At 50.3% G+C, this 12,681-nt stretch overlaps 1 protein-coding gene across 1 annotated transcript in view; it reads right to left on the reverse strand.

Annotated features, from left to right (window-relative positions):
• Positions 1–1,356: 1,356 nt before the first annotated feature.
• Ptdss1 (phosphatidylserine synthase 1) overlaps positions 1,357–12,681 on the reverse strand; it is a 62,573-nt gene continuing 51,248 nt past the window's right edge. Inside the window, exons 10-13 of the mRNA XM_004641293.2 lie at positions 11,018–11,117; positions 5,040–5,108; positions 3,990–4,059; positions 1,357–2,429 (exon numbers count right to left, since the gene is read on the reverse strand). Coding sequence (XP_004641350.1) covers positions 2,320–2,429; positions 3,990–4,059; positions 5,040–5,108; positions 11,018–11,117 — 349 coding nt within the window. The 3' untranslated portion in view covers positions 1,357–2,319. The remainder of the gene's footprint in view (positions 2,430–3,989; positions 4,060–5,039; positions 5,109–11,017; positions 11,118–12,681) is intronic.

Raw genomic sequence — 12,681 nt, forward strand, 5'->3', positions numbered from 1 at the left:
GGCAATTTAGGCAATTCATAATCAAATTATTTCAGGTCCCAAAGCATGACCCATGCACACCGTGTGTTCTGTTTTTGTCTGTGGAAGGTCCATTTTTGTAGACCGCGGGAAGCAGGCCTAGCGCAGTGGTCTGGCCTGGAGGAGGAATGGCAGCCGTAGTCCTGGGTGGTCATGAAAGTAATGGCTCTGGGAAGGGGCTTTTCTCAGAAGGGCAAAGTCTAAACTCAAAGGAAGTACACGGAAAGGAGCTGAGGACATTCCTGCCTGCTGCCTAGGAGCCACGGAAGGCAGCTGCCTCATGAGCACTCCACTCCTGGCACACAGCACACTGGACAGTCACTCTAGGACAGTGTCGAGAGGGCACATGTGCAACCCTATGGGGCCAGGCCCCGGAGGGCTCAGCACCAGGCCTGGCTTTCCCCATAGGGAACCTGGAGACCTGCGATGATAAGTCACAGCTACAGAAGAGAAGTACACGAGCCCTCGGGGTTCAGAAAAACAAAAGGCAGAGAAAACAAAATAAACTCAACTACTTTCTGAGTAAAGACATGTTTAGAAAGTGTACTGGTCTTCAAAAAAAGGCATCTTGGATGTGTTATAAAAGTGCAGGCAGCCTGGCATGGTGGGGCACACTTGTAACCCCAGCATGGAGGCAGAAATATCACAAAATCGAGCCCAGTTGGGGCAACTCAAAATTTAAAAAAGCCTAAGGACACAATTCTGCTCAAGGGCCTTGAGTTCTGCTGCCGGCTCCCCACTCCCACCACACACCTGCCTGTTCCTGGGAGGGCTGCGGCTGCTGTGGGGACTTGGGGAAGCCAGTGCGGTGACCCCGCCAGGTTCAAGTCCTCACTGAGGGCCAGATGCCCAGAACCAAGTGGTACTCAGGGCACAAGATGGGACCCTGGTTTGGCATGTCTCGGGCCCTACGTCCTGGAATTGTTTTGCAAAAGGAAAAAAAAAAAAAAAACAAGACATTTCTATAGTTAAACAATTTCTTTCATCAGGAAAAAGACACCGGAAAGTGTGCTTTGTGAAATGGACGAAGACTGCTGTTGGAGAGTCACTGGAGGCCCATCAGCGGGGCAGCAGCCCCTCACTACAGACAGAAGATGCAACCAGGAACCAGAGAGCCACAGCGGCTATGCGCGCCCCTGTGGGTCACGTGGGCCAAGAAACGGGACAGAGATGGCTGCAAACCCTGTACAAGGTGGAATTTTCTCACCACACACACACACACACACACACACACACACACACACACACACCATCCTGAAGTCCTTTTAAAAACCCAGACACTGCTTCCAAAAGATGGAAATAAGAACATGATGCACAGAAAAGAACCTTCTACGGACAGACCTTTGAAGGGCTTTAATGTGAGCTGTTTTATTTCAAACAGGGGTCCACGGAGGTGGTGGATGGTTGGGAGGATGTTCTAGAGCATGGCACAGCTGAAAGGTAATACTCACCAGCACCTCACGTGGGACTGAAGGACAACGTGGGAGACACACGAGGGAAGGAGACCAAGCACGAGTAAAAGGCACCTGGCAGGGAGGAGCTATGCATTCACCCCGCTAGCAGGCCAGGGTAACTCTGGACAGTGGCATTTGGAATGGAACTCAAAGGTTCCCATCAAAACCCAGCTTCCTACGCAGGCAGCAAAGCCTTCCTCAGGCTGCTGTGCGCCTACCATGGCTGATGGTCCCAAAGGGGGGTCAAGCGTGCTGAAGAGCAACACAAAAGCTCCCTCATTTCTCTTCCTGAAGGGGACCCTCCCCCAGCTTCACTTTCAGCAGTGAATTCCTGAAAGCTTTTAAGAATCCTAATTGGAACGCAACAAGAGCAACAACAACAAAGTAAGACAGAAAGTGGCCTGAACTTCAATCAATCAAATGAAAAGGCTGATTCATAAAACTAAAACCTGGTGACCAGCCCACTAACTACCTGGTTAAGGCCATGTCCGAACAGGATGTTTACACAGCTTCCACAAGACACCCAGCACAGAGCTGCTCTTGGCGACTGTGAGCAAAGGGTTGCTTCTCCTCCCCACACACTGAACCACTACCAGGGACTGCATGCCAGGTTATGACTGAGGTGAGACCCCAAACTGGCAAAGGACCCCAGCCCACGGTCTGCCTGACAGTGGCCAGGTCTATGGGAAACAAGACTTACACTCTCAAATAACGACCCCCCATCTCCTCCCTCCTCTTCCCACTTGCTCCGCACGTTTTGCTTCTCCTAGCAGGGAGGTCCCAACGAGTTCCGCTTTGCTCTCAGTTCTAGGCACTCTCTGGAACATCTTTGATCAAACAGGGTCTTTCATTTCTTTCCAACTCCGTTGGTGACTTTCGACTTGGAATGTCGGTTTCTTCTTCTGGAAGAATGGCTTTCGCTGTTGCCCGGATGCTTGGGTGGGCTGTCTTCCGAACCTGACCAAAGGAATGGAGCACACAAGCTGTCACCTGGGCTGCTGCATCTCCAGGACTCACTCGTGCCCTCTAGCCCTCCCTTTCCCTGCTAGGAGCAGGCTCTTCCCTGAGACTTGCTCTCCCTCTAGTGGCCTCATTAATAAATTAAGTCCAAGGCACAAAGCTGGTGCCTGGGTTTGCAAGGCCAGTCCCCCAAAAGATGGGGAGGGGGAAAGGCTGGGGATTGCAAAGGGCTCTTACACCTGCATGGGGTAAAGTACAGATGGTCATGTAAGTCACAGCACAAACGAAGGACAACACCCTCGCAACCTGTCAACAGACAGGATCAGCTGACTTCCTATATCCCAGGCTGCTACACACCGGGGTTCCTAAACTTTCAGCTGGAAAGGATTATTAACTCTGTAACATTCAGCCACTGACAGAGAGATTGACAACTTTGTAACTGAGGCCCCTTTGCCCACAACGGCAATTCCTGGCCAAAGTCACAGTGAGCCTGCTCTGCCCCTGTGGCTGATTCCCAGCCTGTCAGCCAAGCCCAAGGATCCAGCTTCAGGTTCAGCCTGGGGGAGAAGCACCACCCAAGACAGCCACTGAGTCCCCCCATTTGTGCCAGCACTGTAAACACTATTTGTCTTATATGCTTTCAGCACCTGGAAGACTTCCGTTTTCTCACTAGCTCTTTGTTTACAACCCCATATAATAAATATATTTCTATCACTGCCTCCTTTTCAACAGAAAATGCTGAAGCGCCAGGATCTACCAGCGAGGAGATGATGGCTCTCAATGTGGTGGCTGTGATCCCTCTGCAGCTTGTGCCAGCATTCCACACCGGTGCTGAGTGGTTGTGAGGAACTGTCCCCCACAGATGGCCAGCAACTCAGCAGAGTGCGATGTTTCCCCGAGGGGATCTCCAGTAGGCCTGGTCCACAAAACTCAGCATCGCTGCTCCGTCTGCAGCCCTGCCTTCTCCAGTCCGCTCTGGGGCCCAGTCCCACACCACAATTTCCACCCCCAGCCATGCCTCCGCCAGCACACAGGAGCTGTCAGGGAATTACTGGCCAGTGGAGCCTACTCAGTGTCATTAATCCAGCAGTTTAATTCCTTCAAATGGCCAAATGGGCCTAGATCTTTCCAAAATGTTCCCTGGAGAGAGGGTCACCGGGGCTCCTAACTCCACTACTGAAACTCCTCTTCCAGAGTCAGCTTCCTGAATAAGTGCAACTGAACAGATCCACCTCTTCTGAAAGGCTCTTCCTGATGGTAACACAGCTCTTTCTAACCCTTTCCACTCACAGTGAAAGCCAAGCGTGTGAATTCCAGTCAGTCTGCCTGACAGGAGGACCTCTTGATGTCTACTGATTGGGAGAGATCACGCCTCATGGACTAAGTGGATTCTGTGAGCAACTCTGAAGAAGTGACAGGAGACACTGGCAAGGAGGGCGGAGGCCCTTCAAGGCCTTTGGCCTTGATACTCAAGAGGATAAACCCCAATCCCGTTTCCTTAGGGAGCACAGGGGGAAGGGAGCACAGTACAGTTCTACACAATGAATAAGACAATACCTTTTGTGCCTTTCCCGTGATGCCAGGAAATGTCTGGACTGTAGGTGCCATCTTCACACTCTGAGTACGTCTAGGGAGAGAGACAGGTTCAGTGGGGATGTGAGGGACCGGCTTGGCAAGAGTGGCAGGGGAGAAAAAGTGACCCCAGGCTGAGATCATCCTTAGCGAGTGACAAACCCTCCTCATGCTTATGCTGCTCAGCTAGAAGATCAGAGCTCCTAAACCACACATAATCAACCTTCTAGAAATCACCTTTAGCTCCTGAAACTAAAGGTATGGATAGAAGATGAAAGTACTACTTTTGCTGTAAACGTTGCAAAGGGCAATGTGGTTCTCTGTGGTTCTCAAACCTGTTCACATCTGAGCTCTCCCTCGAGCCTGGCATTTTCTTTCTTTCTTTTTTTTTTGCAGAACCGGGGATTGAACTCAGACCCTTGCACTTGCCAGGGAAGCGCTTATTCTACTGAGCCATCTCCCCGGCCCAAACCTGGCATTTTCTAAGAGAAGAGACGGGTCTGCCGATGGGCACTTGGTCTAGGACACATGGAGAGGTCTGAGCAAAGAGGAAGAGCCAGGGATAAATCAGCCTTCCAAGGACGGGCCCAGGGCTTTCCTACTTCAAAAGAACAATTAATATTTAAATCCCTTACAAAAGGGGATAAGAATATTGATCAGTCTGATCACAAAAGTGGTAGGCAAGGGCTGGCCAAATAGCTCAGTGAATTAAAGTGCCTGCGAACAGGCACAGGGGCCGGGGGCTTGACCCCCAGGCCTACAGTGCCGGCCCCGGCCCTGCCCCCTGGGCTTGCTCAGAAGGCAATTGAGACTGGGTGTGGTGCGCATGCCTGTAATTCCAGCTCTTGGGAGGCTGTAAACAGGTGGATCACTACAAGTCCGATCTAGTAGTGAGATCCTGAACACCCTGTAGACCCTTCCCTAAAAAATACAAGAGAGGTAGCCAAGTGACTCAGAATGAATCATGCAAGCTAAGAACCCTCCCTGCACCCGGTGAGTACTACTTTCATGACGCTATTACTGCCTGTCCCATACCTTTTCCCGGTGACCATAGTGTTCTGCGTACCAAACCATGCCGTACAAGCACAGGAACGTGGTGAAGGCCTGGAAGACAGAAACGTGCATAAAGGTACGTGATAAATGTCAGTGTATAGAAACACCCCAGTTCTCAGAGGTCCTGGGTGTCCACGGAATTCATGGGTGATGGCTCAGTGCCTCTCTGTAGTACCAGAGTGATGCAAACCCAAAGTGCGTGACTAGAGAGGTATGGGCACATCAGTGACCGCCTGTCAACCTCATGTCAGGATGCAGTGTCATCCTCCGATGAGGGCTGTGGCATGTGGCTCCTCAGCAGCTCTGCAGGCTCTGAGGAAGAAGACACAGGGTCTCTATGCTTCTTCCTGTCCCTGTCCACCATTGTGTTGGCTGTCAGGACGACTGCTGAAGGGAAGGAAAGTCTCATTGGCCTGGGGCACAATGGCCTCTGAGGGCACGGGGTCAGACACCCCATGTCCTGGAAAGCTGGGCAGGAGGGCTGCCCTTGCTTCTCAGGGCTTTTAGTGTCAATGCCCCACTCAGCAACCAGTTCTTATTTCTTTTGTTTTTCTTGTTTAAGCAAGTAGGGAAAAAAAAAGAGGAAACAAAGGCTTCGTAAAGGCATGCCCTGGCCCCAGAGCACACCTGTCTCCCTCCCGGCCTGCCTGCCCAGCCTGCACTGCACCTCGAGCAATGCAGCTTCACATCCTGCACAGGATGTGCTGCCACTCGTGGGGTCCGTGTCTGTCATCCAACCAACCAGTAATCAAAACCAACTTTTTAAAAAATTATGTCTGCACTGAACACATACAGACTGTCTCCCTCGATGTCGCTCCCTAAAAACTTTAGCCTAACAATTAGCACAGCATTTACGTTGTATCAGGTAGTACAAACCATCTCAGGATAACCTGCAGGAGCCGGGAGACTGTGGGTTATGTACAAACGTTGCGCCATTCTACGGAAGGGCCTGGAACATCAGCAGATCAAGGCATCCTGCACCGTCCTGCGAGCAGTCGCAGACAACTGTGTGTGACTTTAAGAACCTCTAAACGTCGCAAGACACTCGAAGTTTGGGAAAGTCTGGCTGCCTAGACTAAGCAGCCAAGGATAGAGGGAGAGAGAAGAGAGGAGGAAGAGAACAGCGTGTCAGCAGGTCCTTCTAAGCTGCACAGAAATTGACCAAACTAAAAGCACACCCTTCCTGCAGCAGCCAAGGCCTTGGGCACCCCTCCACAGGCTTTCCTAGCACTGCAAGTACTGTCTTTCCTGCTACCTGGGGCCACCTCTGCACTGGTCACTGTCACCTGTCACCTAGCCCCTCCATGACAACAGTGGTGAGATCATGATGGGATGTCTTTAGCTATTTTTAAAAATTCAGTCTATGAGCGCATGTACAGAGCGCATAACGTCCACGCTCCCTGTACGTACACATATACCAGTACATGTATACAACCCATCCCTGTGCCCTCTGCTCACCACTTCCTCCTTCCTCCCTGCCCCTGTCCGTCTCTTGGTCTCCTGGCCCTGCGAAGGACCTCTCTTTTTGAGGGTACACTTTCAGTTCTTCCCAAGATTTCTAACATCCGATGGAAAAGGTTCCATCTGAGATCATTCGCCTGCCTCTTAAGGTAGAGGCCAAAGCCTCAGAGGTAACAGTGGGAAGGGTGCACAGCAGCTGGGTGCTAAAACTGGACCCAGAACACGGGATCTCTCACCATTCTAGATCATGGTACTGGGGCAGCTGTTACTAAGATAAACAAATACTAACTTTAAGTCTACGCATCTTTCCTGTCTACCCATCCAATGCACACCTGCCCTGGAGAAAGAAAAGCATCACGGGAACAGCCAATGCCAGACGCATTCACACCGCAGAGCCTGACACACCTGGCAAAGATGGGGGGGGGAGGGCAGGCTGGGAATTCTCAGTGCCTCAGCACAGGCCCCGCTCCTCTAGGTCAGCCATGTCTGCTGGTGCAGTCTCCCACCCGCCACCTCACACACAGCTGTCTGTGCGACTGCTCGCAGGACGGTGTACGATGCCTTGATCTGCTGATGTTCCAGGTCCTTCCGTAGAATGGCACAGCGTTTGTACATAACCCACACAGTCACCCGGGTCCTGTGGGTCATCCTGAGATGGTTTATAATACCTGATACAACATAAGTGCTGTGCAAATCATTGCTAGTAACGGAGAGTGAACCCTCAGCCTTACCGTGAGCTGCATCCTCAGCACTTTAAGACAGGGCCTCATTAGAACCTTGGCACCAGGGCTGGCCAAGTAGCTCAGCGGATTAAAACACCTGCAAGCTGGCGCACGGGCCGGGGGTTCAATCCCCAGGCATGCAATGCTGCCCCTCGCCCCCTAGGGGCGCACTGAGATGGCAATTGAGACTGGGTGTGGTGGTGTGCGCCTATAATCCCAGCTCTTGGGAGGCTGTAAACAGGTGGATTACTATGAGTCTGATCTAGCAGTGAGACCCTGAACACCTTCTAGACCCTTCCCTAAAATACAAAAAAACCCAAAACAAAACCCTGGTGCTCAGCTGGGCTCAGTCCTCCTGCCGAAGCCTGTGGGGGTTCTGTGGTGCACACTGCCACCCGCTTGGCCAATATGGTCTCCTTTAAGTCCCAAGAGAAAGGGGTCCCAGTGCTCCAGCTGGCCAGCCCAACATGAGAGAAACGTAACCACCAGCACAGGTGTTTTAAGTTAAATCCACAGGCAAACGAACACACAACACACTAGGATTTTCTTTCTTTCTTTCTTTCTTTCTTTCTTTCTTTCTTTCTTTCTTTTTTTGCGGAACCAGGGACTGAACTCAGGCCCTTACACTTGCCAAGGAACTGCTTATTCTACTGAGCTATCTTCCCAGCCCCCCTACTGGATTTTCTTTCTTGTTTAAAAAAAGAAAAAGAGGTTCATATTCACCCATCCAAAATATATACATAATATTAAAAATTACATATATTAAAATTATACATAAAACTATAGTGAAAATGACTTCTGACCTTTAGCATATTTTAGTACTTGTCCAGATTTCTCATAGACCCCAGAATTATTACTGTTAGCGGCAAAAAATAGGTAAGACATGCAGTCTATAAACCTATATATATCCTTTGAAAATAGGATATTGGCTTCTCTTAGGCTTCCTGTGTGTATGTGGATGCGAGTGAGAGCGAGAGAGAGTGAGAGAGAGCGAGAGAGAGTGAGAACAGACAGACAAGAGGGACAGATGGACATTTGCTGACCAAAAGGTCCGGTGCAGCTGTGGGCAACAGAAGGAGGCCGATCACTCTACTAGCTTGTCATCACAACTTCTGGCCACCAGAGGTCAGGCATGGAGGGCTAGTTCCTTCCAGCTTCCGGCTTAGGAAGACAGCACAGGAGCAGCTGCCTCCAGCAGCAAACGCCTGGCTTTGCAGAGGGGCCAGGCAAACACCAGTGCGGTGGGCAGTAGGGGCAGCTGCTTATCACAGTGCCTGCCACACAAAGGGCCTGCTGTGGCCGCCACATCTACCACTCCACCTGGGTACAAGAGGGCCCTCTTATGGTGGTTTGGAGACAAAAGTTTGTAATATGTTGTAATCACACTTGTGAAACTAGGCAGGTACCCACTTAAAAGGCCAAGGTGCAGGCTTACAACAGCCACTGTACTGACCTTGATTAAGAGGGATGGAGGGAGGAGCAGGGAACTGGGGTGGCAGCTGGTAAGTCCGAGATGCCAGGCATGGGTCCACCACCCCATAAAACCTGGTTTGGCTTCCTTGGGGACCCTGCTTCCACATTCATCTTGGACTCAGGCAGGGGGAAGCCAGGATCTCATTTCCATTCTTTACTGCTGAATGCACAGGAGGGCTGCTATAGTGTGGATCATGAACACTGTCCCCCACGCCCGGCCTGTGTTACAAGCTTAGGTCCCAACTTGGCAACTGCTGGGAGGTGATAGCTAGAATGGGGCACAGCACACGTTCTAATCCCAGCCCTCTGAGGGGCTGAGGCAGGAGAATCTCAACTCTGAGTGAAGTCAGGGCAACTTAAGGAGACCCCGTCTTAAAAATAAAAATGTGTTCACGATGTGGCTCAGTACAAAGGCCCTGGCCGTAATTTCTAGCACTATTAAAAAAAGAGAAAAAGATGGGGAACCCAGTAAAATGTCCTCCTGGCTAACAGCCCCTCCTCTTTCCTGCTGAGCAAATTTTTTTTTTTTGGCAGAATCAGGATTTGAACTCAGGTCCTTGCACTTGCCAGGGAAGTGCTTATTCTACTGAGCTATCTCCCCGGGCCCCTGGTGAGCAGACTTTGCTCTGTCCCAGGCTCCAGCGCTGATGTGTTGATTCAGTCCAGGCCCAAAAGACCGCACACTGGGACTGCACACTCTGAGCCAGAAAAATCTTCTCTATAAACTGATAACCTCAGGCATTTTAAGTAACCCAAACTTGGTCCTTCCTCTGTACATAAATGACAGTCCCTAGGACCCCACAACACCCTGTGACTCCACCCCGCCCCCACCCATCTTCCTCCAGTCCCCATCCCGCATGTTTCCTGGGACACAGATCAGACCACACATCTTCTCCTTGCAAACATTTGGACTCCAGTGACAGCCACATAACAACTCGGCTCCTCTGTTCTTCCTCCCTTTGGGCGATCATGCTCCTGAGCTGCAGGGCCCTGTTACCACCCCACAGCTTCCTAGCAGGGGCCTCTCACTGCCCACATGGCTCCCCATCCTGCCTCTAACTCAGCCGGCTACTTGGTCACCACACAGCTGCGAGGGTCTCCTATACACGTGGTGGCGGAAAGCATGACGGAAACCTCCTCAGTATAGGAAGTACCACACTGAGAAGACAGACATGAACGAAGTCAACTCCCCAGCCCTGGGGTGGGCCTCATGGCTCTCTGGTGTCAGTTGAGGTCAACCGCCACCTCTGCCTAAGCAGTCAGGCCACTGTCCAGTCCAGATCAAGCTGCCATGCCAGAGAGCAATCAAGGGGTGCAGGGACAATCTCTAGGCATGACAGCTGATCATTTCTGAAACCGGAGGACAGGTACAGAGGGCTCCCCTGATCTCCCTGCTTGCCAATATATTTGAGATATTCCTTGATCATTAAAAAAAAGTCCTAATTTTATAGGCCAACTAAAATAATTTTAAGCTTCAATGTAAAATAAGCATTTTTGTCTCAAATAGTAACTACAAATCAATTAAGAAGAGTGGTCACATAATGTCTATGCGGGGAAGATCTAGCATCACTGTAGGGGTGAGGGGAAAAGTAGGGCCAAGGAGGCTGCAGCGCTGGGCCCAATGCCCACTGCAGAAGCTCGGCTCACCCAGGTGAGGCCATCAAATGAGCCCACAGGACCACAATCCCACTATCTACCTTCAAAAACGCCTTCTACTGCCTATCAACGCCGTTTTGTACATACATCCATGTATGCTGACACGCGTGCTAACATGTAGGTGTGCTGCTCGCCTGTCATCTTACCTCTCCGGGAGGCTGAGGCAGGAGCACTGTAAGTCCCAGCCCAGACTGGGCTGCTTAGTGAGATCAGGTCTCAAAATAAAAGAAGGGCTGGGGATGTAGCTCAGTGTGAGGCGCTGGGTTTACTCTTTCTTCGTACAGAAGAAAGAAAACAGGTATGATGATAAGATGAAAGTAAGGACACTGTGCTTGTCCTTGTCCTTAGGGGCTGTCCTTAAAAGCTCAGCACGTGCAGACAAATTCCTGTGCGTGAAATAAGTGTGAGCCGCGCACCTGCCCCTGCCACCTGGCGAGGTGGCCTGGTCCAGACGCCGCGTGGCCATCGGTGTGACCCGCCTGCTGTTCTTGAGCTGCAGACTGACACCGGCGGTGGGTGCCGAGAACATACTGCCACGCACATCGCCGGAAACGCCGCGCCCAAGCGTGAATGCGTTTGCTTTCTGTTCTTTTAGGAGCCATCACGGGAGCTGAGCTAACACTTTCGGGTGAACAAGTAATGACTTACCACGCAGAGCAGCCACAGCACAACGTAGAGGATCTGGGTCTTAGAGAAGAGGTCTTGCCCAAATTTTATGCAAACAATTGCTTCCAGGAAACCAATGGCCCTAAGAGAGAACAAGAGGTTCAACAATAACTATTCCTTCTTATTAAACCACATGCATTCTCAGAAATACGCATGGCTGAATCAAAACGCTAAAGGTCACAAGGTTCCTGCTCCAGACACTGGAGGCAGGTACCCCACAAAATGATGCTGTTCTAGACCCCTGCATTTTCTTTAAGAACAGCATTTTTCTCCTCTTCCTCCAAAATCTTGACCCACAGATGTGAAGGACTGGAAGCTCCTGGAATCAACTCTTACCATGAGGACAGACCCTCGAGTGTCACTGCACAGGAAGACACTGCCGTTACGTGGTGGCTCACTGCTTGGGTCACAACTCACTCTAGCTGCAGGGGCTTCTGATCTCTACCCCAGTTTTTTTTTTTTTTTTTTTAGACAGGGCCTTGCACAGGACTCGAACTTGGGATCTTCCTTCCTTTACCTTCCAGAGTACTGGGATCATAAGCATGCACCACTATGCTCAGCTAAAGATCCTTTACTTTTTTTACTGACAATATAAACTTTTTATCCTTCATCTGTAAGCATTTTTGCTAAGTTCAAAAATCTTAGCATCCCAAGTTATTGCTTTTAATTAAAACATGAAGAGCTTTAAGTCTCTGTTAAGGTTCAGAGGCTGAAGGTAAGCATGGTTGAGGTGGGGATTATTGCGCTGGTCCTGAGCTCCCAGTCACAGCTGAAGAACAGAGTTCATGTGATTCCGCTTTTGGTGTCCTTGCTTGAGACTGAACCTGGACCACGGGCTTGCAGGCTCACACAGGAACTCTCTAAAACATGAGTGGGCCCATGAAGGCCTGGTACCCACCCTCCAGGAGACACAAGAGCCAGTGTGGTCACTGGAAGTACAGCTGGCTCTGCACAGCCACCTGCCTGGAGTGGAACCACTTTGGCAAAGTGGGAAATTCACTAGGAGTATGCTCAGTGTTATTTTTTAGACTTGAGACCATCTTTACCCCTAGTTCCCACTAAGCCAAGGTTTAAAGACAGCTTGACTGTGCAGTTACCCCTTGGTTTCCCAAATCAAAAGATGAAGGATGATTTTTGATATTAGGAGTTGATAAGAGAGAGCTTATTGCTTTAAAATGAGTAGGATATGTTCGAAATCACTACAATGTTTCCTTTTCCTTTTATACCCTTGAAGTAACTGGAAGGTATATCTTCACCCTGTATCTCATGAGTGACTGCTACCTTGGCCTGGACTAGCAGTATGACATTTATCTCAATGTCACACAAGCCAGCATTTCCACGCAGGTCACTGCAGAGGTCTCTGATGCCTCTGCTGAGCTGGCATTGGAATAACCTGACTGGGACCATCTATTTGGAAGTGGACGAGTGTGGCTATTCAGTCATCTAAACACAGCTGAATGACTTGGTGTTTGCCTTGACCGAGTAACTTCTAACCTCAGGACATCCGTGAAATTGATAGTGACTGTCGTACTGACTCCAGTAACACAAAAGTTAGCCATAGTGGCCTTTTAACAAATGTCACCTCTTGTAATATTGTCTTCCTGGGGTTCTGAACATATAAAATGAGCAAACGTGTAGGATAATCT

Source organism: Octodon degus, unplaced genomic scaffold, assembly GCF_000260255.1.
Source record: "Octodon degus isolate 3935 unplaced genomic scaffold, OctDeg1.0 scaffold00134, whole genome shotgun sequence".
Classification (NCBI taxonomy): Eukaryota; Metazoa; Chordata; class Mammalia; order Rodentia; family Octodontidae; genus Octodon; species Octodon degus.